General features: G+C 43.4%; 1 protein-coding gene and 1 long non-coding RNA gene across 2 annotated transcripts in view; one reads left to right on the top strand and one right to left on the bottom strand.

Moving 5' to 3' along the window:
• Positions 1-474: 474 nt before the first annotated feature.
• Positions 475-27217, top strand: part of LOC143414204 (paired box protein Pax-7-like) — a 41391-nt gene continuing 14648 nt past the window's right edge. The window contains exon 1 of the mRNA XM_076878069.1: positions 475-931. Coding sequence (XP_076734184.1) covers positions 667-931 — 265 coding nt within the window. The 5' untranslated portion in view covers positions 475-666. The remainder of the gene's footprint in view (positions 932-27217) is intronic.
• Positions 13760-14842, bottom strand: LOC143414452 (uncharacterized). The gene is made up of 2 exons (XR_013095068.1): positions 14602-14842; positions 13760-14015 (listed from the first exon to the last, which is right to left on the bottom strand). It is a non-coding gene; the product is annotated as an uncharacterized LOC143414452 (long non-coding RNA).

The following is a 27217-nucleotide window of genomic DNA, read 5'->3' as shown; positions in this document are numbered from 1 at the left end:
ATACTTTCTATCTATGCTCTGAAACATGTCTGCAACTTATGAGAAATATGGGAAGGTCAAACTGGATATGAGTGCTCCAGGGTCTTCCTCCCTGTGCAGATATTGAGAGAAACTATGATCATTTGCAAAAAGCAAAGATGTGATGCTTTTTAATATTGTTCACTACATCAGGGACAAGAATTTGCTTTTATTGTGGATGGACATCATGCTATGAAAATGGAAAAATGCCCTTGACCTTGAGGATATTTTGGATGTAGATCTATTATGTGATCATTGATTATAAGTTTAATTAAATTCTGACAAATGGTCTAAGAGGAATAGCTGTTCTTGTGAACTGTGGATGGATGAGATGAAAGAGGCCTCGCCATGGTGTGAGCTTACAGGTCCTTTGGCTGCATAAGCTAATAATAAAACCACACTGAACATGCAACTTTATAAACTGTATTTTGTGCCTTTTTCTGTGACCTGCAGAGAGAAAGAACTTTGACAAATCATGTGACAGCATATCTTGTGAGAACCAATAACCTTTTGGTGGTAACAAATTAAAGCTTAGGTATTCATCAGGATGATTGAGAATTATTCTTATGCATAAGCTAGTGGTCCTCAAGATATTTTGCTCTGTTGCCTGTGGTAAATTCTGATGCATCTTCTCTTTATTTGCAGGTTATGAGCATCCTGAGTAACTCCAGTGGTGTGTCCTCACAAACACAGCACGATTTCCCAATCTCACCTCTCCACAGCACTCTGGACTCTACTTCATCCAACAGTATTTCAGCCAGCTGCAGCCAGCGTTCAGCTGAGGCCTCCATTAAGACGGTGGACAGCCTTCCCTCTTCCCAGTCTTACTGTCCCCCCACATACAGCACCACCAGCTACAGCATGGACCCATCTGTGGCTGCTGCCGGCTATCAGTACAGTCAGTACGGCCAGAGTGAGTCCTACTACTTCAGATTAACTAACAAGAATAACTTTTAAATACTTTTCCTGGGTAGAGTTCCTTATGCTTTTCCCTTTGAGCTTAGTGGTCCTATTTTCACAAATTATGCTGGCAAACTACAATTACTAGTTGTCCTTCACTGCCACTGTATGCCATGGAAAAACAAAATAACTTTTGAGCAAACATTTAATAAACTAATTCATTCTGACATTCACTGAACAAAACCTTTACAAAGGGATCAGTATGCATGGAAAAGTTGTCATAACAGCATTAATGCAGAAAATAATAAGCAGCTCCTTTATACTTGTGTTGATAAAAGCTTACTTATTACTGAGTAATTTTCTCAGTCATATAGGTACCTGCCGATATTAATAATGCCGGAATACAGCTTGCTGGCACTTTTTAGACCCATTCTTTCTAATTTTCACACATGCTTCCTTTGTTCAAGAAAGTTCCTGTCACATACCAAGTATTTTTAATGGGTATCAATAAAACTCAATAACAGATATCTATAATAATAATAAAAACTTTCTAAAACATCGGTGCTTACAGATCTGGATTTTAAGCAAACACATCATGAATTTGAAAATGAAACAGCCTTAGCTGTTTTGTAGGCATTCTACAAGTTAAAAACTAAAAACATTTAAAATTATATATATCTTCACTTTATTCACTGTTTAAGGAATGTGTATTTATAAAATCATGATAGGGAGGTAACCAGTTAGGTATACGATTTATATCAGGATTGTTAATTCAGAGGCAGGCTGTTTTTCAGGTAAAGAAGCCACTTGATGAAAGACGAATTTATCAGTTGTTCTAACAAACAGGCCTCTAATACAGGGGATTACACAGCATCCACTCTACGTTAGGAGAGCCAAAGCTAGAATGACTCTTGTGATCAGAGGGACCAACAAAGTGTTTTGTTAGTCAGCCACTCAGACAGAAGTCTCTGTGCCAACGTTCTCTTCAGGTTCATTAGCCAATGTTTCAAATTAGAGAGTTCTTCTGTAAATAACCCATCAGCTGCAGTAACCCCTAACTTGTTAGGAATAAATATGGAACACATAAGAACACATAAGAAGTTCCATTCTATTTTGTCATGACATAGGCCTAGGTGCATGTATTTGTTGTCCCTAGAGAGAGTTTTCAGTGAAAACTGTAGAAAATTTTGTAAATCATTAATGGCTGTAATAGATGCAACTGATCCACTTATTATTTGTGTTGGTTTTCTAGAGTGGGTCCTATGAATTGAAGTAATGATATGTCCTGTGTTAAGTCCTGTTGGAATTTACCTTTTATACTCCTCAGGGACACCCCAAAGAACAACTGACATAACATTTATATATACATTAGAGCAGCGGTCCCCAACACCTGGGCTATGGACCCGGTACCATTTATTTACAAACAGCATTTGCTCCAGGGAGATACAACACAATCTGTTACATTTAGCTCTTAAGGAATAACACCAATTTTGGAGATTTCAAGGGTGGTGTAGGCCTTGTACAGTCATTTGATGGAATAAAATGATCACAAAACTCAGGAATTTTAGTCGACGTGCCAGAATTTGTATGTGTATTATCTTTGTCTTTATACCAAGCTTCTTATTAAATGCACGCACACACCGATTCCACTTTATTTTCTTTTTCCATTTTTCCCAGTGCTTCTTGCTCACTGGTAAAATACATACTCTGCAGCAACACAGTGCCATCTAGTGGCTGATGCAAACATAGGTCACATGTTACATCTCCCTTCTTTAAAAAAAAGAAGAAGAACAAAACAATAAAGCAACTCAGGCTTTTAAAATTTGTCAGGCAACTGAAATTACGGGAATAAACATCCTGAGCAACATCCATTAATAACATAGCATTCGGCTCAATACTGGCTACATCATTACCATAATAAACAGATGCATTTAGTGACATCATTGGAACAACAAACATGTGAACAGCTGTTTTTTTGTTTTTTTTTAGGGCAGCAATCTGCCTGCACCCTTTACAATATTACAGGTCCAAGACCTGTCTTGGTTTAGTAACACGCCCATATTGAGTCATGTATCCGGGTGTTGTAATGTCTTTATCAGGGGGCTCCACAGGCGGGGGCTGAGAAACCACAGCGCTGTCATTGCTGTTGACTGTCGATTGAATGAACTCCTCACCTCCTACGCTGTTTCTGCCTTCGAGGAGGTGATAAACTTGTCCTGTATCTGTGGTTATGTTGTAGCTTCTGGACGTGTCTGCACAACTCGTGACCACAGCTGGTTCCAGGAACCATCTTGTTGATGGAACCGGACCGGTGTGCCAGGATATAGTTGAGGCAGAGGTTGGGCTGCTCTGTTGAAATAAGTCTGCTGGCGCTGTTGGCAGACTTCTCTCCTCTCACGCACGGTTTGCTGGCAAACTACTTGTAGTTCCAACTGTTTTGGTGTTGCAGGGAGGATGGAGCGGAGTCTCTGGCTCATGAGTAGCCGTGCAGGCGACTTTAAGTTGTCCACGGGGGTGTTCTGGTATTCTAATAGGCTCAAGTAGGGATCCTTATGTTCAGCTTTGGCCTTGTCCAGTAGTTTTTTTGCTGTCTGGACAGTCTTTTCGGCTAGGCCGTTGCTCTGTGGGTAATGGGGGCTAGTAGTGGTGTGGGTGAAACTCCATGACTTTGCGCACTGTTGGAACTTACTTGAAGCATAGCACGGGCTGTTGTCACTAATCACTGACTTTGGAATACCATACCCTGGCCATGGCTGACTTTAGTTTGTGGATCACTGCTTCTGCAGTGCAGCTGTGCAGTCTTTCCAACTCGAAGAATCTACTATAGTAATCTACAATGATGATGTAGTCTTCCGAGTTCCAAGTAAACAGATCGGTTGCTATAACCTGCCACGGTCTTTCTGGTATTGCATGTGACAGCAGGGGTTCCTTGGGGTTAGCAGTTTGTCTCTCTGCTTTCCCATGCCTGGCCAAAACAGAAGGTCTCTAGCTCTGTTTTTACTCTTTTCTATGCCCATATGGCTGGATGAATCCGATCTATCATGTCCTTTCTGAGCCTTTTTGGGATGATCATTTTCTCTCCTTTAAACATGATCCCATCTATCAGTGAGATCTCATCCCTGTGGTTCCAAAACTCCTGGATGTCAGGCGGACATTGAGACCTTTTATCCGGCCATCCACTCAATGTGGTCCTTCTCAGAGTGTTGAGCTGAGGGTCCTGGCCTGTTTCGTTTCTTATCTCTGAGAGTCTCTGATCACTGACAGGCATGTTGCTGTGGACTGTGTAGCTCTGCTCATCCATTCCGTCACATAGTGATTTATCGTGGAACTATGGATTTCTGGGAGAGCGTGTCGGCTACCGGGATCTTTCCCTGGCTTGTGGATGATGCTGATGTTGTACTTTTGCAGCTGTAGTATCATCCTCTGTAGCCATGGTGGTGTTGATGCTAGTGTTTTTTTGAGTATGGACTCTAGTGGCTTGTGGTCCGATTCAATGGACACATGTCGACCGTACATGTACTCGTGGAACCGCTTGCGGCCAAAGAGAACAGCATACAGCTCCTTTTCTATTTGGGCATTGTGAAATACACTATACACAGGTACACACACACACAGGTCTTTATCACCAGGTTCCACATTTATTTACAATTTTCCCAGGTTATGACTGAACACAGTCTGACAGCTGTCGGTCCCAGCTGAGTTCCCTTTGTCTCCGCTCCTCTCCGTCTCACTATAAAAAGGGAAGGAAACCATTATCAGTCCAAATCGCCATCAGCTGTTCTCACCGGCATCTCCAGCACCACCCCGTTGAGCCCACTGCACCACTCCTCCCCTGCAGCCGCACCCGGGACCACACCTCCGCCACAGGCATAGTTCTGCTCGGTGCTGTTAAGAGACTTGGATGCGTAGGCGACTGGCTTGCCGTCCTACAAGCATCACAGCACCGAGGATGCGTCGACCTGGAGTCATAGCGCTTTCTTGGGGTTGAAGAAGGAGAGAACTCTCTAGTGATCAGCTCCTTCATTTGTTGAAAGGATCTGTCATGGTTCTTGTCCCATACAAACTCACTGTCCTGCTTTAACAGCTGGCGGAGCGGTGCGTTTAACTCTGACAGGTGTGGGGCAAATCTTGCTAAATAATTAACCATCTCCAGCACTGTTTCCAGTTATGCCCTGTTCTGTGGGGGCGCCATGTCTTGGTCTGCTTTTACTTTTTTTAGATCTGGTTATAGTCCTTCATGTGGCAATGGGTGACCGAAATAACTGACCTCTTTGACGCAGATGATGCACTTGTCCGTGTTTCAGTTTTACACCACTCTCTCTCACGCGCTGCAGCATGGCCCTCAGGTTGTCGTCATGCTCCTGTTTGGTTCCTCCAAAGACCAACACGTTGTCCACTATGGCTGCCACGCCCCTCAGGCCCTGGTAGGTCTCATCCACGCATTGCTGGAACTCATCCTGGGCTGAGATTATGCCGAATGGCAGCCTGAGGAAGCGGTACCTGCCAAACACAGTATTAAATGTGGTTAACTGAGATGATTTGTGGCTTAGCTTAATGGCCCAGTAGCCTGATCTGGCGTCCAAAACACTAAAATACTAGGCCCCAGCAAGTTTTGTGGTGACATATTCCAAGGTGGGTAGAGGGTAATGGGGTCTTTGTATAGCCTTGTTGAGGGGTCTGGGGTCCAGACATACTCTGAGTCTGCCTGTCTTGGGTTTTTCCACGACAACAAGTGCATTCACCCAGTCCGTAGGACCTGTGACCTTGCATATTATTTGATTCATTTCCATGCTGTCGAGCTTGTCTTTGAGTCGGGCTCGCAGAGCGATGGGAATCCAACGAGGTGGGTTGACTGTGGGTGCGACGTCTGGGTTTACATGGAAACTGCATTCACCAGGAAATTCTCCTATCCCTTTAAATATGTCAGCATACTTGTCTAGTATTGCCTGCGAACTGTTAGCTGTCTTGTCTCTTTCCTCCGTCACTGCCATCACGATCCTGACCAGGTTTAGGTCACGGCAAGCTTTCATTGCTAATACAGGTGGGGCGCTTGTGTTAACAACATGGAATTCGAACGTGCGGGTTTTGTCTTTGCATTTTAGCTGACATTTCCCTACCACGCTGAGTGTCCCCCGTAATCTTTGAGCTTGTGTGAGACAGGCTTCAGTGTCACATGTGGGAAGAGTGTCTGGAACATGTTGGCTGGAATTGTGTTCGCTTGTGCCCCAGTGTCAACTTTAAACCTCACTGCCTGTGGGGGAAAACCAAGTTGCATGTCTGCATATGCTTGCTCATCATTTCTTCCTTCATTTTCTATGGTGATGCTATCAATGTAGAAACAGTCTTGCTCCTCATCTGTGTCCTCATTTGTCACTTATATGTTCGCTCTCACAGTGTGTACTGATTTGGGGTGGGTATTTGTCTGCAAAGGGAGTTTTGACCTGCATGTTCTTGCGAAATGGTTCATTTTCTTGCATTTTGCACATTGTTTTCCTTTTGCTGGGAAGATGTCTTTATTACTGTGTTGTCCGGCACAATAACTGCACGTTTTTAGTGTGTCATTAGCGTGTTCTTTTGATTTTCTTGTCTGTGCGGTTTCCTGCCAATGGCGTGCACAGTTTCCTGGCCCCTGGAGTGGCCCATAGATTTTAGCTGTTGCTTTGCTAGCTTGTGTGATAATGCTATATCTATAGCTTTCTCTAGCGTGAGCTCTGCGCCTTGGCTGAGTAGCTTTTCTCAGACGTGTGGCGAGTTAGTGGCAAATACGATGCAATCCCTGACCATTTCATCTGTATTTGGGTACCCACAGTCTTTAGCAAGCAGTTTCAGTTCTGTAATAAACTATTCAAATGCCTCATTTTCACCCTGCATCTTTTCATGGAACTTATATCTGGTGTAGATTAGGTTAGCTTTCGGTGTGATGTAATCACAGGCGACCGTGGCTCAGGGGGGTTGGGAAGCATATCTGTAACCAGAAGGTCGCCAGTTTGATCCCCGGGCTCTCTGTCCTGGTCGTTGTGTCCTTGGGCAAGACACTTTACCCTACCACCAACTGGTGTTGGCCAGAGGGGCCAATGGCGTGATATATTATTATTATTATTATTAATCAGTGTACTTATCGTAGTACGTTTGAAGCTTTTGGGAGTTGTCTGCGGTAAGGGTCCATGTGTTGTAGACATCCCCTTTCTCTTTTTTTTTTGGGTTCTTCAGTCGTCAGAATGGTTGTCTGAAGACCAACAAGGATACCCAATGGATTTACTTTGCCAAATGGATCATCACGGCCTTGCCGTATTTGTCCATTTGATCAACCTTTGTTGTTATTATTTATTTTATTTTATTTTCAGTTGTTACAGACGGGACAGACATGACTGAGGGTGTCACGGGTTACTTAGAGGATCCACTCGCAGGACTCCTGGGTAGCGTTCAAACAGAGATTGTTTATTACAGATTTTCACCAAGTGTATGTACAGACAGTGCGAGGTTAGTGCTATTTACAAGATGTGAGGGGCAGGGGTCCAGGGCTCCAGAGAAAACGGGGAAATCACACACGCGGTCAGAACAGCCTCTCTCTACTCCGCTAGCGACCTGTCACTCCTTCCACACTCCACACGGGGAAACACGGGGACGGGTCCGGGGAATCTAGGAACAAGACTGACAAGAGCCTTCACAACAATCCAGCGTTGAACAGCTGATCTCCTCCTTCTAATATACCAGCTGGTCTGATGAGGCCCAGGTGTGCACGATCCGGGAAGGCGTGGACTGAGGGCGTGAACCTGCCATGAGTTCCGCCCCGGCAAAACAGGGGAGAGGGAGAGAGAGAGGAAAAAGAGGAGAGAAGGGGGGCTAGGAGTGGAGAGATGCTGATCAGCGCCTTGCCGATCCCGCAGGTCGTGACAGAGGGATAGGGAAGGGAGAAAAAAAGATGAAAGAAAAGAAAAACAGAAGGGAAGAGGGACAGTGAGAAAGGGCACTTAAAAAGAGAAAGAAGAGAAAAAAAATCTTCTGGATCACCTGTTGAGAGAAAAAGAAGAGAAAACAAGCACACAAAAAAAGAGAGCAACATACTAAACACAACACCATCACGTTAATCTAGCTAAGTTTGTTTGCACATTTGCACGTGCACTTTGTTGTCTGCTGTCTGATAACAAAAAAAAAGTCTTCCTTAGATAGTTAGATAGTTTTTTCTTTGTTAATTTATGTTGTAATTTATGTTAGGTCAGTCTGTCTTGTCTCTGCTAGCCAGCTAACTAGGCCTCTTAGTTAGCTAGTTTAGTGTTTTCTGTTAATTTATGTTGTAAATTTATGTTGCATGTACCACCTTGGTTCCTGGAGGAACGTTGTTTCGCCTCACTGTGTACTGTTAAACTGTATATGGTTGAAGTGACAATAAAGCCAACTTAACTTGACTTGACTTGACTAAGTGTAAACAGCAGTAAATACTAAATATTGAATGTTGTTGTGTAGCAAGCAGGACCGACAGCGCACAATGTGCTTGGAAATAGCAGCCACTAAAGGTGTAGTTTATGTCTATGAACAGTGAACACCCGTGTGCACACCTGTGTGGATCACTGCGCTTGTATTCAAAAGGTTTCCCCATATAATGGTCTGCTAGAGGATGTAGAGAGCCATAGCCCTGTCTCCCAGGGCATGAAGCAGGCATGGAGGAGATCCAGGCTGCAGACATCCAGAGGCCCCATAGTGCGAGAACCCAAGGAGGACCACCGGAGGGGCATCAGTGTCACCCTCCTGGGAAGAGCTGAGTAGAGCCCCAGATGAGGGGTCACCCAGTAGCCACGGAGCAGAAGCCAGAGGGGGCTGCAGTGGCGTGCCCGCCGGCTCTGCCGGCAGCCAACTGTGCCAGAGTGAACCGAGCCGCAGGCTTAGAGGCCGGAGGCCCGAGGGCCCCCTTTGCCCTGGAGGAGGCCTGACCGGGCAACAGGCACCAGGCCCCGCCAAGTAGTCACCGGGAGTGAGCTGGTACATAGCTGAGCGCCCAGCCCCGGACACCAAGAACCACCAACGCACCGACCCCTGAGGGCATCAGTTACCGGCAGGGAGTGTGGTGAGGGGAGATAGGCCTTTGGAGGGCCTGGGAGTTCCCAGAGAGGTGGAGTGTAAGACCCGACCTGACATATAAACACAGACAAACAGGCACACACAGACACAAACATGCATTACCACCCTCATGCACACATATACAAATACTCAGCACTCACCCAACGTAGTGATACACATACATGGACACTGTACACACAATCACACTCCTCAAACAAACTCTATACCCCAGGTCCAGGTACCCTCGCCCCTGGAGGGGCAAACGGCACCTAGACCCAGGAGATGTTACCCTTTTCCCCGGGGTGGAGGCAAGCAGACGGCCCCAGGCTCCGCAGCAGCAGATCCCAATCGGACGACCAACACCTCCTCCCTGCCCCCCTGCCCCGATGGCCACCAGAGAACAGGGGTGTGTGAAGACCCCAAACCTCCCTCCTCTCGCTCATGTGTAGTGTTGCTGCGTGCTGTTCTAAGGTGCATTTAAAACGTGGGAGAGCATGGTGTTGCTGCCAGAGAGCAGCAGGTGTTAGCACGGCCCCTCCCGAGAACCCTCAATGTCTACATGAATTTAAAATTGAGAGGTGGGCACCAGTGCCCGAGGTGGGGTTGAATACACAGACCGTCCACTGGACGCCGTTAATGTGCCCACCCTCAAGGCCCTATATGTATGTGTTATGAGAGTGTGAGTAATGTGGATGTCTAAGTTGTGGAATAAAATTGAGGCACAGGTGGCCAGAAGGGGACAGAGGGAGGGATGCCTCCCCTGTTCCCTGGTGACACACCCGCACCCCAAGGCCCTACTTGTGTGGGTGTGTTGGAGCGGGAAGTGGGAGGCAGCCGGGGATGGGGAGGAAAAGAAGGGATGAGCAAGATGACCCTCCCTGGGGCCAGCTCCCCCGCTGACCCCAGTAGGAACCCCCATCCTTCGGCACCCACCAAGGCAAGGGAGCCCAGGCCCATCCAGATCGGGGGCCTACGGCAGCAGGACCCCCCAGCCCCACAGGACCCGGGGCAGCCCACCCGACCCCACCGCAGAGGAAACTGTACCCACCCTAACATTCAATCATCTCCCAGACTGCACAAGACAGTAGACACCCAGGTTAAGTTTATTCTCCACCTCTCCTATGACTCTCCCCCACCTGCAGAGTGGACTCCTGCAAGGATGGAACAAACTCCCTGTCAGTTGAAGAGCCCCCTAGTTGGGCCGATGCGCCAGAGGCCCCCTGCACCAGGGCTGAGCCTCCGTGCACCCACCCGCCACAACCTCGGCGACACACCAACAAGGACCTAAGCCCCCAAGGCCCAGCCAGAGCCCTAGCACAGAGGCAAAGCACCCCCGAACCCCAAGCCCCCACGCATGGGCATCCACTCAGGGGCAGCCAGGCTACCAGGCCAGTAACCTACGTCCGCCAGCACAGACCCTCCCCCAGCCCTGCTGCACGCAGCCACAAGGAGAACACCCTCTAAGAGCAACTAACCAGGTTATGACCACAACCCCTGGGTTAAGCCCTCCAGGGATAACGTCCCTAGGGATTCTCCAGACGCCCTAAGCCTGTCCCTACCTCCACATCAACCACAATGGCGAAGGCGGGATCAAACCACGACCCCCCACCCCTGCTAGGTGATGGAGCCAATCAAAGGAGCCCAGAGGGATTGATCTAATGTGGTGGCAGAGGTTGTCTCAAGACTAATGTGATCTATTAGATGGTTTCTATATTGGCTAAAATTAAGATTATTTTTATTTTTCCAGGTCATAAGGACCGTTTTCTTGGCTATGCATAGGGCAGTAAAAACCATGTGGACTGTATTTCGTTTCTGTAGTGACATCATCCAATTTGCCCAACAATCACACTAAAGGGGAGCATGGAATTTTACATTTCAGACACTTTGATAAGTCTTCACATATCCCGCACCAAAACCTCTGCACTGGTGGACAGAACCAAAGAGCGTGGATGTAATTGTCTGGTGTATTGCTTTGACAGTGTGAGCAGTTGTTGGAAGATGTAAAGCCCATCTGGAACATCTGATGACCTATATAGTGCACTCTATGTAGTATTTTGTATTGTATTAATTGCCACCCGTCGTTTCTCACCGACCCATAGAAGAAGGTAGCTGCATTTGTCTGCCTCCTCCTTCCCTGAAAGAGGACCAGTGGACATTAACTCGGCGTGCTGCTTGAAGCGCCGCCATGCCTCGGGCAGGTTGCTAGAGTCCCAATCCATGCACGGTGTGGGAACGCCATAAGCCTCCATGTCTGCGCTGTCCGACGGTGAGGGATTGCTTAGAAAACCGCTACTCTGACACCATGTATTATCTTTGTCTTTATACCAAGCTTCTTATTAAATGCACGCACACACCAATCTCTGCTCCGATCCCACTTCATTTTCTTTTTCCATTTTTCCCGGTGCTTCTTGCTCGCCGGTAAAATACATACTCTGCAGTAACACAGTGCCATCTAGTGGCTGATGCAAACATAGGTCACATGTTACAGTATGGACAGTATCACAAAGCATCTTACAGCTGTAATCAGCATCAGGAAAATAAGGGTCTGATACAAAGGTTTCTGAGGTAATTTGTTTGGTTGTGAAATTGGTATGCTGTTCTCATACGTTATGTTTGACATAAGACTAGGTAAAGGTTTAAAACTTTACTGGAAGGAATGCCTTAATTATTAATGCCAGCTTTTCCTGTGTTTGTGATGTCGTGGGAATGTCTGTCGTGTAAAAAATTATGAGAAAAGTCACATCCAGTGCCACCAGAACTGAAAAACACGAGGAACATTTCAGGTCACATCTGACTTGTTGTTTAATCAGGTGCTGTCTGTGTTCCATTGATGAGCCCTTGTTAGAGGATTGTGTTTTTTCATCTCTCTCTCTCTCTTTGTTCCAACATAGGTTAAAGCGGTAGAGCATGTCTTGCTCAACATCAATGTAGTACTCTTTTTAACCACTTTGGGGTATGATTGGTGTTCTGAAATTCTCTTGCAATGACTAGCATGAAACCAAGTGACTTGATCTTTAACGTTAGCTGCTGTCTGGGATGTTAGTAGTAACTGAAATAGTCCCTTACACTGTCTTGATGCATGCTCAATCATCCAGGTAAGAAGATCCCCAAAAGTTGATTCTGATCATCTGGATGTAAGGTTTTCAGTGGAAGAAACATTTCGTCACTCATCCAAGTGACTTCTGCAGTCTCAGCTGACTGCAGGTTTCCCCAACCTTATAAATAGCACATTTGCATAATGACTGACACTAGCACCACTGACTAACAATGGGCCATGAGGTCAGTTTCATGGTCATTAATATGCATATTGTCATGACCATTGATCAGTGACCATTGATCAGTGACCACTGATCAGTGACCACCAATCAATGGCCATGAGTACCATTCACAGAGAGTTGGGGAATGGCTGCAATCACACCGATGTTGGACTCTGTAGTTTGTTTAGCTGTATGTCCTCCTTAAATTGCTGGCTACCTGAGTGGTCTTCAAAAAATGATGTGGGCTTTATAGGTACTTGGAAAACTTCCTGGAGGAAACTGGTGTTGTTAGGAGAGACGGCATCCATCCCACTTTGGATGGAGCAGCTCTCATTTATAGAAATCTGGCCAAATTTATTAAACCAAAACATGAGTATCCAGAGTTGGGACCAGGAAGCAGAGTTGTAGTCTTACATGTCTCTCTGCAGCTTCTCTTCTCCTGTTATCCCACCAAAACCTCATCCCCTTAGAGACTGTGTCAGCTCCCAAACAGATAAAAATCAAATTCAAAACCAGCAAAAAATGACTTAAACATAAAAAAAAATCATAAAAAAAGAACAATACAGTATCCACATCTGCACCAAAGAGTAAAACAGTGAAATGTGGATTATTAAACATTAGGTCTCTCTCTACCAAGTCTCTGTTGGTACATGACTTAATAATTGATCAATAAATCGATTTACTTTGCCTTATAGAAACCTGGTTACAGCAGGATGATTATATTAGCTTAAATGTATTAATACCCCCGAGGCATTCTAACTATCAGAATCCTCAAGGCACAGGCAGAGGGGTTGGCTTGGCAGCAATTTTTCACACCAACCTATTAATCAACCAAATACCCAGACAGACTTTTAATTCATTTGAAAGCCTGATGCTTAGCCTTGTCCACCCCAGCTGCAAAACTCAGAAACCAGTTATTTGTAATATTCTATCATCCACCTGGGCCTTACACAGAGTTTCTGTCAGATTTCTCAGACTTTTTATCTGATTTAGTGCTTAACTAAGATAAAATAATTATTGTGGGTGATTTTAACATCCATGAAGATGCTAAAAATGACAGCCTCAACATGGCATTTAATCTGTTACTAGACTCAATTGGCTTCTGTCAAAATGTAAAAGAACCCACCCACCACTTTAATCACACTCTAGATCTTGTTTTAACATATGGCATAGAAACTGAACATTTAACAGTGTTTCCTACACAGCAAATCCAGCATGTCCAAATTAACACTGTCGGATTTGATTTCAACACTATTAAAGTGTCTATATGGGTCCACACCAGAGAGTGTTAATTTAACTCTTTTTGGAGAGTTGGTACGTTAACTCTGATTTAGTGTTAAACACCAAATCTGTCTGGAGTTGATAATTTAACACTTGGTGTTAAGAGTTTATATATTAACTCTCAAAGAGTATTTTAGTTTAACTACGTAAGAGTTATCTTCTAATTCATTCTAAAAAGCGGGAATTTTACTGTTCTGAACTTCTAGAAATTTCTTTTGGAAATAAACATTTGCTAAAAAGATGCAATGGTTTTTGAAAAACATTTATTCTTAACTGTGCACCACAATTTCAAAACATTTTCTGAAAGATGTAACAGTATACATGTTCTCACTTTCATTAGAATTGTGTTTATCAAAAGGTCTGACATAGGTGAACTGGTAAATGCAAATAACAGCATTCTCGTCACTTATTTCTTCAATACAATATGCATGTCCTTCATTCATCCCTTTGTGGAACTTCAACGCACTTCTGCTCTCCCCCATATTCCATCTTCACAAGCATATCCTGTGTGGAGATTGAATAAAAATTAGTTGACACTAACCAATGGCACAAATAATCCAGTAAACAATTGCAGCACAGTGAAAAAAAAAAGGAATCCTCTTTGAGCCATTTCTTGTGTAAAGTATTTTCCCAAAAGACAAAGACACAGGCAACAGGTAATACTGAACTAAATGTAAAACCTCAACCTTTTTCATTTTTACCTAAACCGTGTGCACAAAACTCTGGAGGGATCTATGCTAACGTAGAATCCAGTCAGGACGCCTGCTACTGCTGTTTGCTCGTTTTTTGTTTTTTTTATGGGAAATCGTTTTCAGGCTTCAAGTAGCACCATTATACCAACATTTCACATTCTAGACATTGTTTTAGGTGTATTTGACCAAAAGTTTGACTGAAAATTCACATGCAAGCTTTTTTCAAGGCTGTGGTATTTGCCCGCAAACAATACCTTTCAGCTAGCTAAAACAGAATATTATGCTATAAGTGACCAACATGGCTAATGCCTTTCACACAGCTTTGTCTCAACTCCAAAGAGCCACAGAAGTAAAAGCTAATAGAAATAATTGAAACAATCTTTGAAAAAATGACTTACCAAGCATGGCAAACAACTCAAATATGTAGAGCAAAATGTTCTGAAACGGCTTCACTTCAGCTTCGATTGGAGCCGTGCTGGGGGCGGAGTCTGTGAATTTACTCTGTTGGTGTCATAGCCCCTCTAGGAGTTCAGAGTTAAGAGGTCAAGAGTTAATGTTTCCATTTTAACACCTCCAGATTTGACAGAGAAACACTCATTTTTAACACTCGATTTTAACTACTATCATTTTACACCTCAGAGTTACATTAAAAGAACGTGACTCTACTTAGAGTAAAATTAACTCTACTTTTGCAAGAAGACTATTAACACCAAAACATTTAACACTTTTGAATTTGCTGTGTAGAGTATTTAAAAGTAGAATGGGGGGCAGAGCCTTCAGTTTTCAGGCCCCTCCCCTGTGGAACCATCTTCCAGTTTGGATTCAGGAGACAGACATTATCTTTACTTTTAAGATTACACTTAAAATTTTCCTTTTTGCTCAAGCATATAGTTAGGGCTGGATCAGGTGACCCTGAATCCTCCCTTAGTTATGCTGCAATAGGTGTGCAATAGGCTGCTGGGGGATTCCCATGATGCATTCAGTAATTATTCTTTAGTCACCTTTCTCACTCACTTTGTGTTAATAGACCTCTCTGCATTGAATCTTTTTTGTCATTAATATATGGCTCACTTCCACAGCATTTCTTTTATCCTGTCTTACTTCTCTCACCCCAACCGGTCACAACAGATGGCTGCCTCTCCCTGAGCCTGGTTCTGCTGGAGGTTTCTTCCTGTTAAAAGGGAGTTTTTCCTTCCCACTGTTGCCAAAGTGCTTGCTCATAGGGGATCATATTATTGTTGTTTTTTTCTCTGTATGTATTATTGTAGGGTCTGCCTTACAATATAAAGCACCCTGAGGAGACTGTTGTTGTGATTTGGTGCTATATAATTACAGTTGAATTGAACTGAATGTTTTGGGTCACTAGCATGCTGCAAGAACCCATCTTCAGTGTTCTCACTGAGGAAAGGAAGTGCTCATCCAGGTGCTCATCAGGTTTACACCTTTGCCATAATTGTGATGCGGAGCTTACTACTACTACAATTATGGCATTGTGTCATGGTCCTGGGTCTATTACCCAGCTATTTTGAAGTTCAGTTTAAATAATTACTCATTGTACCTAGTTCTCAGTTGCTTTAGTTTAGTTCTTCCTTCAGTTCTCTTATCCCACAGACATGAATAATATGTAGTACTGGTTTCTTGCATTTGTACAATTTCTCTAAAATTGAAACATCCTTTTTCACAGAGATGCTGAAAAATTGGTTTACTTATGTTTTACACTTTTTAACTGAAAGATTTAAAATGGGTTTTTTTTGTCCTGGGTTTTTAGATGTTTCCCTTCAAATTTCTATCAGTTAAAAGAAGATTTTCTATGGTCATTGTCTAATATGACATTTAGGGTATGGACATGACCATCCACCCCATTCTTCCTTTTTACAGACAGATTTAATAGCTTGCTTCTGGCATTTACAGTTCTGTGAAAAAGTGTTTGCCCCCTTCCAGTTATGTTTTTTGTATGTTTGTCATGCTTAAATGTTTCAGATCATCAAACAAATTTAAAAGTTAGTCAAAGATAACACAAATGAAAATAAATGTAGGCTTTTATTATTAGGGGGAAAAAATGTTATTGCCAATGCTTGGTTACAGTTTTTTTGCTGTAATAATTAACACCTTCATTTAGGAACTGCATTTTGTGTGTGTGTGTGTGTGTGTGTGTGTGCGTGCGGGGGTGGGGGGTGTGGAGGGGTGGGGGGGGTGAATCTATGCTAATATTTGCAGTTTTTTAATGATTTGAAACATTAGATTGTGACAAACATGGAAAAATAAGGACTGAGGAGGGGGCATATACTTTTTCACACCACAACTTACTCTTCTGTTTCAGGAAGCTCCTGACAGATTAAAGTGCATAATGTCAAAAAAGCTGACATGACTGCCCGTGCGAATTTCTGTTTGTTCCTATGTGTTATCAGGCTTTATCTCAGAGGCAGAAAACTCTCAGTGTGACTGCTTAACAGGGATTTAAGGTATAAACCTACCTGACAGGAAAAAAACAGCTCCCTTTGCAGGGCCTTCTAAGCCCCTGTGAAACACACACACACAAATACATGCATTTGCTCCCCCGCATGCTGTCTAGGTGACTGGCATTTTGGCAGACAGACCTGCCCACCCAAAGGTGCTCTTCTTTCTCTCTCATTCATCATCACAGTAGTGACAGTTTCCTTTCTATGCCCACAAGCTACTTAACTGACATGCCTTACTTATCTTCTCCCCATAACTAAAACACACATATACAACCCACACACAACATGTCACATAACATCTATCATAAAAGAGAACCTATCACCAGCTGAACCAGGGAGGGGCAACATTTACCAGTCTGAGAGAAAATATGCTAAGCATTAATGTCAGCTTTCTAAAAACTACATTTATTCTAGTGACTGCTTGCCTCTCTGTGTTTGGGTATATAAACCAAATTGTTGACTTCTTTGTGTCTGTCTGTCAAATGTAGTGTCTTCTTATTAATCTGTATGATTGGATATATAATAATCTGTTCTGTGACAATAGATGTTAAAGAATTAGTGTGGTGACATTTTATATCCTGTTTTTCTGTCATAGTGACTGTGTCCTCATGACAAGTAATAAGGACACCGCCTTATTTTGAGAGCTTCACTCAGAAACTATTAATAACTTCTCACATAACAACACTGTTGCACTGATGTTCTTTTATTACAATGAACATTAATTATTGACTTTCTAACTCACTGCTGGCACTCTTTTGGTGTTGTGTGTGTTGGTAGTGGTTGGTGGCCCACGATCATGGTCTGCTGCTGCTAACTGATCATTTTGCTCAATAGATAATAGATAACTCTTTATTGTCATTGCACAGTCATACATAGTACAATAGTACAATGAAATTGGAAAACTGTCCTACGTCGGCACTACATGTAACACAACACGATACAACACATCACAACGCAACACAAACAACACAACACAGTATAATAACTTAGTAATAAAAAATTAGAATAATGTGCAATAATTTGTATTGCACACTGTTATTATTGCACATTAATTATTATTGCACCTTGTTACAGATATAAATATTATTATTATTACTGTTTTTACCGTTGTTAACCCCCCCAAAAAAGTCCAGGTAGGTAGCCAGTCAGATCAGCTATTTGCATTGATCAGGGCTATTGCCTGTTGTAAAAGCTGTCCTTGAGTCTATTTGTTCAGGACCTCAGCAGCCTGAACCTCCTGCCAGATGGCAGCAGCTTAAACACCCCGTGTCCTGGGTGTGTACCGTCCCGTAGGATGCTGCGTGCCCTCTTGAGACAGCGAGTGCTGTACAGGTCCTTCAGGGAGGGAAGAGGATGTCTAATGATTTTTTTGGGCCATATTGATGACCCCTGGAGTGCCTTTCTCTGTGCTGTGGTGCAGCTGGAGAACCACACACCGATGTAATATGTCAGCACACTTTCAATGGAGCAGCGGTAGAAGACGGTTAGCAGCTCCTTCTTCAGGTCTGTTTTTCTGAGGATTCTCAGAAAGTGGAGAAGCTGTTGGGTCTTCTTTAAAACCGCATAGGTGTTACAGCTCCATTGGAGGTCTGTGTCTATGTGCACACCCAGAAACTTGAAACTGGAGACCCTTTCCACACACTCCCCGTTGATGCTGACAGGCTGCAGCTCAGACTTCCTCCTTCTGAAATCAACTACCAGTTCTTTTGCCTTGTTGGTATTGAGGTCCAGGTTGTTATCTACACACCAATCTGACAGCATCTGAACTTCAGCTCTGTACGCCGTCTCATCTCCCCCAGAGATGAGCCCCACCACGGTGGTATCATCTGCAAACTTGATGACTGCGTTGTCTGGGTGGAAACTAACACAGTCATGTGTGTACAGAGTGTACATTATAATCTTCATAGAAACCTATTGCATATTACAAAATATACATGAAAGCATATATTAAAGCATACATTAAAGCATATATTCTCCTTAAATAGCTAAAAATTATAGGTATAGTGTTTTTTATTTTAATCAGGTTTGCTAGCTTAACTACTTGCAGTATTAGTAAGGGCTTCCAGCTGTTTGACCAATACTCTCCTTCTCTGTTTGCCAAATATTTAGTTATCACATCACATCAGAATCTGTGAGCTGTTGTGCCGTCGGAGCTGAAAACCAACAGCTCACAGATTCTGATCCTTCAGGTCCACGCTCTGTGTTTTTGTCTTTGTGCGGAATCTGTTTACCTGCTCTCATTTGCTTGTTTGTTGCTCATTTGCTCATTTGTTTTAGCTGTTTGGCGGTTGTTGAAATAGTTTTGTGATTCTGGTGTTTCTGGCAAAATGCATTTACAGTGGGGCAAAAAAGTATTTAGTCAGCCACCGATTGTGCAAGTTCCCCCACCTAAAATGATGACAGAGGTCAGTAATTTGCACCAGAGGTACACTTCAACTGTGAGAGACAGAATGTGAAAGAAAAATCCATGAATCCACATGGTAGGATTTGTAAAGAATTTATTCGTAAATTAGGGTGGAAAATAAGTATTTGGTCACCTCAAACATGGAAAATCTCTGGCTCTCACAGACCTGTAACGTCTTCTGTAAGAAGCTTTTCTGTCCCCCACTCGTTACCTGTATGAATGGCACCTGTTTGAACTCATCATCTGTATAAAAGACACCTGTCCACAGCCTCAAACAGTCAGACTCCAAATGCTGCCATGGCCAAGACCAAAGAGCTTTCGAAGGACACCAGGAAAAGTATTGTAGACCTGCACCAGACTGGGAAGAGTGAATCTACAATAGGCAAGCAGCTTGGTGTGAAAAAATCAACTGTGGGAGCAATCATCAGAAAATGGAAGACATACAAGACCACTGATAATCTCCCTCGATCTGGGGCTCCACGCAAGATCTCATCCCATGGGGTCAAAATGATCATGAGAACGGTGAGCAAAGATCCCAGAACCACACGGGGGAACCTGGTGAATGACCTGCAGAGAGCTGGGACCAAAGTAACAAAGGTCACCATCAGTAACACACTACAACGGCAGGGAATCAAATCCAGACGTGTTCCGCTGCTGAAGCCAGTGCATGTCCAGGCCCATCTGAAGTTTGCCAGAGAGCACATGGATGATACAGCAGAGGATTGGGAGAATGTCATGTGGTCAGATGAAACCAAAGTAGAACTTTTTGGTATAAACTCAACTCGTCGTGTTTGGAGGAAGAAGAATACTGAGTTGCATCCCAAGAACACCATACCTACTGTGAAGCAAGCTAGAAGACTGGCAATCTTGCTGGGTATCCAGTTACGGAAGCAACACATTAACAAGACAATTCTGAGTAACACCAAAGTTACTTTCCCTAGTAACTAGTTACTTTGAAAGTAACGAGTAACTTGAAGTAACTGAGTTACTTTTGATAGAAGTAACTAGTAATGTAACTAAGTTACTAATTTAAAGTAAAGTAATTTAAAGTAACTTATTATATTTATTATTATTTGCAGCTAGCAGGTTGTTAATGCTATCCATCAAATCTAAAAACACTATGTTAATACATGGAGAGCCTATACGAGATTTTGTAGCGATTTCGTATAGAAAACTATTTTACGCGTATATTTAAAACATGTCCGCGGCTCCGAACCGTAGTAAATGGTAAATGGCCTGCATTTGTATAGCGCTTTTCTAGTCCATAGGACCCCAAAGCGCTTTACACTACATTCAGTCATTCACACATAGGCGATAGCAAGCTACATTGTAGCCACAGCTGCCCTGGGGCGCACTGACAGAGGCAAGGCTGTCGGACACAGGCGCCACCGGGCCCTCTGACCACCACCAGTGGGCAAACATGGGGTTAGTATCTTGCCCAAGGATATTTGGCATGCAGCCAGGATGCAGCCTGGGTTCGAACCACCGACCTTCTGATTAGTGGCTGACCTGCTCTGCCACCTGAGCTACAGCCACCCCGTAAAGGGACCTCTGGCTAATATGTCGGGTTCCGTGTCAGGCTCGTAGCCGAAAACTAGCTTTACTTTGTTGTCTGGGTCAACTTTGCTAGCGAGAGACAGAGAGAGAGACAGAGAAAGGCTGCTCCAACAGAACTTATTGTTTGAGAGGAAAACACAAACACTGTGTACAGTCGAGTCAATAGCTTACTTACAACTGGGCTCGTCAGGCACTCTTTTTGGCTGCAGTGGTTATTATTCTATTTACATGCTTCCATCTTCTGTTTCTGCTCGATGACAACTCGTACGTTTCGACTCTTTTTCTCCCTCCCTGGCACTCACAGACACATAACAGGTATGGCAGTCCATTCTCCCTGCAGCACAGACTACACTGCCCATGGGCCGCGAGATTGAGACACAGACATTAGAGCCTCTTAATGCGTGTTTTGTTTGGGTTTCCACTGGCGTGGAATTACCAAAAATAGAGAGCATAGCCTTATGAAACAGGAAAATACCGCCGTTCAATCCATTAATTTCAACAAAGTTACTGTATTCTGAATACCACCTTTTTAAACGGTAACTGTAACTCATATTTTGTATTTTAAATACGTAACGTATCATGTATTCCGTTACTCCCCAACACTGCTCATAGGGGGGTCATACTAGTCGTTTCGCCATCACTCTGGATGCTGGGAATCAAAGATTCCATAGCTCAATTATCCTATTCATGTAACCTTTTCTGCTGGGGTTAGTTGGGTAGTAGCTTCCCAACAGTGCCCAATTTTTATCTCTTCTCCACCGATGCCACCTTGTTCCAGTAGCCCACTTGTCATCAGGGTGTCCTGGTTCCTCAACACCTTACACGGACTTTGTTAATCCCAAAAAACTCTACTAACTTTCATGTAACCCTTGAATGGGTTGTAGGTAGATAGTTGTACAAAGTAATGACATCCCCAAACAGCAATCTGAGCTGCTTAAGTTGGACTTCCTCCAACTCTTCAGCCTCGTTGGTCAGTTGCAGGTGAGTGCTTTTATCTCCGGGCCCACCCCCACCTGTGGCAGAGGGATAGGCCGTTTCAGCCGGCTGCTCAGCCTTAACACCTGGCTTTCCTCCGCCTGTGCCTCCCACGGTGTGGGTTTTATTAACAATTTTGATGCCTTCTGGGAGAGGAGGCATCTTTTTGGGGCAGACGGGCTCCACCTCAACGCCTGGGGACGCCGTTTGCTGTCCGCCAATTTGGCATTTGGCGTACAGCACTCCCGCACATCGCCCTGTCACTACCCCAAATTGACATTACCTGCTGATCTGACTGCCACTGACTGATGTTCCCCTGGTCCCAGCTCCTATATTTGTTCCACTTTTAACAGTAATACACAAAACTCTGGACTCGGACCTCTCTTTCCCACAGTCAACACAATACCCGTCATAATCACAAACAGAGAGCAACAGAATTATCATAAATCCAGTAACTCCAAAAACATTAATAACCTCCGGCCTCTTCAAAAATATCAACATCCATTCAACTCTATTGTCAAAAATCCACCAGTCTCAATCAGTATGGCACTTTTAAATGTCCGCTCTCTGTTGAACAAGTCTTTTATTATTAATGATTTAATCTTAGATAATAAACTTGACTGTTTATTTTTAACTGAAACATGGCTGGGTTCGGATGCACCAGTTGTTCTCACTGAGGCCTCCCCACCAAATTTTAATTTCTCTTTTTCTATTATTTAGTATTTAGTATTTAGTATTTATTTATTTATTGTCATTGTCAAGAACAATGAAATTGCGTTTGGGGCTTCCATACAACCCAAAAAAAAAGAAGAAAATAATAAATACCCCTTAAAACCCAAGTGTACATATTTAACCCAGTGTGACTCCAATGCAATAAGACAATCCTTAGCAATAATGTTCGTAGAAATTCAGACAAAGACCTGAGAAACATGACAAAATACAACAATGCAACCCATTCAATATTATTGTACTGTGAGATATGATATCAGATATGATAGTTATCTATTTAAGAAAGAGGGGGGGGGGCAGGAGGGGGAAGAGAATAAAGATATGATGCACCAATGCAGACCAGTTCATTGCTATTAAGAAGTTGGATATGGTTATTGTCCGTGAGAGGGGGGCAGAGAGTTCAGGAGCCTCACAGCCTGTGGATACAGGCTGTTGGCCAGTCTGGATGTTCTGGCCTGTATAGACCTGTACCTTCTCCCTGAGGGCAGCAGATGGAAAAGGTGGCGCGCAGGGTGATGTTGGTCCCGCAGGATACTGTGCACCCTCCTCAGACAGCGAGTGGGGAAGATATTACTGATCTCTGGCAGACTTGTTCCAATAATTCTGCCAGCTTCTTTCACCACCCGCTGGAGTGCTTGCTGATCGGCCTTGGTGCAGCTGGGGAACCACACTAGAAATCCATACGTCAGAACGCTGCTGATGGCACAGTTGTAGAAGTTCAACATCAGAGATCTGGGAATGTGTGCGCTCCGCAGTCTCCTCAGGTAGTAGAGGCGCTGTTGGGCCTTCCGTACAACTGAGGTGATATGGTTGCCCCAGGACAGGTCCTCGGTCACAGTTACCCCCAAGAATTTAAAACTGCTCACCCTCTCCACCGCCTCACTGCCAATGAAGAGAGGCAGATGGTTGTTATGACCCCTCTTCCGGAAATCTACAATGATCTCCTTGGTAAGAGAGGTGGTGGGACTGCATCTTTAACCAACAACACACTCACCTCCAAACAAATTTTATTTGATCATTTTACCACTTTTGAATTCCACGCTATTGTTTTCAGCAGCCCTCCAGTTTTATCTGTCACAGTTTACAGACCACCTAAAGACAGTGCTGCTTTTATCAAGGAATTCTCAGAATTTTTAATAAACATACATTCAAAATATAATATGATAATTTTAACCGGTGATTTTAACCTGCACATAGATAATCCTTCTGACCCTGCATCAAAAGAATTCTTAAACATTCTTCACTGTTTGGATTTTACCCAGCACGTCACACAACCGACTCACAACAGAGGACACACTCTGGACCTGGTCATCACCCATGGGCTGTCCACCAGCGTGTCCTCTGTTGTTGACTTGGCTGTCTCTGACCACTACTGTGTGTTTTTTAACATCACCGGTTTTATTCAGCGGGAGACCTCGGTGCGAACTGTGAGGAGGCGCTATCTAACCTCTGAAGTGGCTGCAAATTTTACCAGGGTTTTAGACGAATGCCCCCCTGTGATTTTACCTGCACCCTGCGATTTGATTTTTAATCATTTTAACAGCAAACTGAAGAAAAGCCTTGACTCCGTTGCTCCACTCACCACCAAAAAGATTAACGTAAAACATGCATCACCCTGGAGAAACGAAGAAGTCAAAAAACTCAAAAGAAATTGCAGGGCAGCAGAAAGGAGATGGAGGAAAAATAAAAATACTATCAACCATCAAATATTTTGCGAGCAACTTAAAGTGTACAATAATACATTAAGGAATTCAAGAAATTCATACTTCGCCAAAATAATCAGTAATAACAAAAATAATCCCAAGGTCCTCTTTTCCACCATAGATCATTTATTTAACCCTGATTTTAACAGCTCCCAAAGAACCCCCACAGACTCACTCTGTGAGCAGTTTGCAGACCACTTCAGGGGAAAGATCAGCGCCATCAGATCTGATATTTTATCTAATCGCGATATGTTTGTAAACACATCTGAGGGCTCGATTGTACCTGAGGAGACACTGGACAGCTTTGTCCTGGTTAATGCTGAGAACCTTCAGAAAGTTTTCTCCACAGTGAGACCCACCACATGTCTTTTAGATCCAATCCCTTCTTCACTCTTTAAAACACTTTATGGATTTTTTGAGGCTGAGCTTTTATACATGATGAATTGCTCTCTTCAGTTGGGTGTCTTCCCTGCTGCCTTTAAAACGGCGGTGGTGAGGCCCCTTCTGAAGAAGAGCAATTTGGATTGTAATGATTTTAATAACTACAGACCTGTATCCAACTTACCATTTTTAAGTAAAATCTTAGAAAAACTTGTTTTTACTCAGATTAATGATTTTCTAAATGATAGACAGATCCTGGAGATATTCCAGTCTGGATTTAGGGTGAACCACAGCACAGAGACGGCTCTCCTAAAGGTTTTAAATGATCTTAGATGTAACTGGGACGCCCAAAAGCTCTCAGTCCTGGTGATACTGGATCTAAGCGCAGCCTTTGATACAGTAGACCACGCTATTCTTTTAAACAGACTGAAACACATGGTAGGCCTCTCTGGTGCTGTACACAACTGGTTCACTTCCTATCTCTCTGACAGAACTTTTATGGTGAGTATGGATACATGCTCCTCTAAGATCCATAAAATGACATGTAGTGTGCCTCAAGGGTCGGTTTTAGGCCCTGTACTTTTTAATTTGTATATGCTCCCTCTCGGCGGTGTCATCAGGAGGCATGGAGTGAACTTCCACAGTTACGCTGATGACACGCAGCTGTACATCTCCATGTCTCCTGATGACACCAGACCAATGGATGCCCTTTTTAACTGTATTTTAGATATAAGATCTTGGATGGCAGAATACTTTTTACAGCTTAACCAGGACAAAACTGAAGTTTTAATCGTCGGTCCTGAGGCTCAGAGAGAGAAACTCTTGTCTAAATTAGAGGCATTTTCACTATGTCCTTCGCTACAAGTGAAAAACCTGGGTGTTATTTTTGACTCTGAGCTTGGTTTTGTCCCACATATTAAACATGTGACCAAAATTGGATTTTATCATCTAAAAAATATAGCCAGAGTCCGCCCTATTCTCTCTCAGGCCAAAACAGAGATGCTGATGCATGCTTTTATTACCAGTCGTATTGATTACTGTAATGCCCTGCTCTCTGGTCTTCCTAAGAAGAATATTTCAACTTTACAACTTTTACAAAACTCGGCGGCTCGTGTGCTGACGAAGACCAGAGGGTTTTAGAATCGCTGCATTGGCTCCCCGTGTGTTTCAGGATCGATTTTAAAGTTCTTTTATTGGTTTTTAAATGTCTTAATGGTCTTGGGCCTTCTTATCTCTCAGATCTGCTTTTACCATATGAACCCTCGCGGACCCTGAGGTCCTCTGGTACTGGCCTTTTGATTGTCCCTAAAGTCAGGACACATACTCACGGAGAGGCAGCGTTTCAGTGGTATGGTCCTCGTCTGTGGAACAGCCTGCCGGAGGAGCTCAGGGCCGCAGAGAACGTACATGTTTTTAAGAACAGGCTCAAGACCCACCTTTTTAATTTAGCTTTTACTTAGCGTTTATTTATTTTATGCTTATTTATTCTATCCTGTTATTTTATTATTAATTCAGGCTTTACCTAATATTTATTGATTTTATTCTTATCCATTTTTTAATCTTCTTACTCTATTTATATTTATATTTATATTGTAACCCGTTCTTATTTATTTTATCATTTTACCCTGTATATAGCCTATTGTGGCATATCTCCAGTGTTTCCTCGGAGGGCGCTCTCTGCACCGGGGCTGTGATCGACCGTGGCTGCTGGGTCTCTGGGGGTCCTCTCAGCCTGGCTGGGGGGCTCCTTTGCCTCCCTCCTGCTGTGTGCCCGGCCTGGAGGCTGCGGTCTGTGACCGGCTCTCGGTGCTGACGGCTCCGTGTTATAGTGTTTCCTCACTTGGCTCACTTGGCTCATGTGAACCCAGCCCAATTTTTACTCTTTAACCTTCGCTGACCCTTAAAAATGCATCCCTTTAGAGCCCTGGGGACCAAAAATGGTCCCGCCCCAAAAGTGTAATAAAAAGATTATATATTCATATTTTTTCCAATTTAAATTGGTCAGTCTTTTAAAACTACTTCTCCCTGAAATATTCATATAAAGTTTTAATTATATTTTCGTTGTTTTAACCCTTTAAATCCCAGTTTTATTACATGAGCGCCCTGTTTTTTTAGCCCCAAAAAACAAAAAACTAAATATTTTCCAAAAAAAACATTTGAAGTAATATTTGTTTGTTATTATAATTAGGCCTTTAGGTGGACCAAAGATTGGCACCAACAGTCATTTCGATCGCCTTTTATTTTTTTTGCAGGAGCGCATTTCATAAAATGCACACCCTATCGGTCCTAATCGACCACGCCCAAAAAAGTGCTATAAAAAATTTATATATTAATATTTTATTCCACTTTAAATTAGCCAATCTTTTAGACCTACTTCTCCTTGAAATATTCATGTCAAGTTTTAATTACATTTCGCGGATTTTAACCCTTTATATCCCGGTTTCGTCACATGAGCGCACTGCTTTTTTTGCCCCAAAAAACATAAAACTTGAATATTTTCCAAAAAAAACATTTAAGGTAATATTCAATTGTTATTATAATTAGGCCTTTAGATGGACTAAAGATTGGCACCAACATTCATTTCGATCGCCTTTTATTTTTTTTTTCAGGACCAGAAAATGGTCTCCAGGCGGCAAATGCTCCTCCTCTAGGCCGAAATAAGTGCATGTTGCCGGGGTAAGTCGCGACGATCACCGGGGCACGATCACCGGGGACTGCTTTTTCCAGCCCACACATCCGATACCACGTGACAACAAATACGTCATTTCCTGTTGACTAAAAAAAAAAAAAAAGCACCCTCTAACGG

This window comes from Maylandia zebra, linkage group LG20 (assembly GCF_041146795.1).
Source record: "Maylandia zebra isolate NMK-2024a linkage group LG20, Mzebra_GT3a, whole genome shotgun sequence".
Lineage (NCBI taxonomy): Eukaryota > Metazoa > Chordata > Actinopteri > Cichliformes > Cichlidae > Maylandia > Maylandia zebra.
This window is presented reverse-complemented; position numbering and strand designations above follow the sequence as displayed.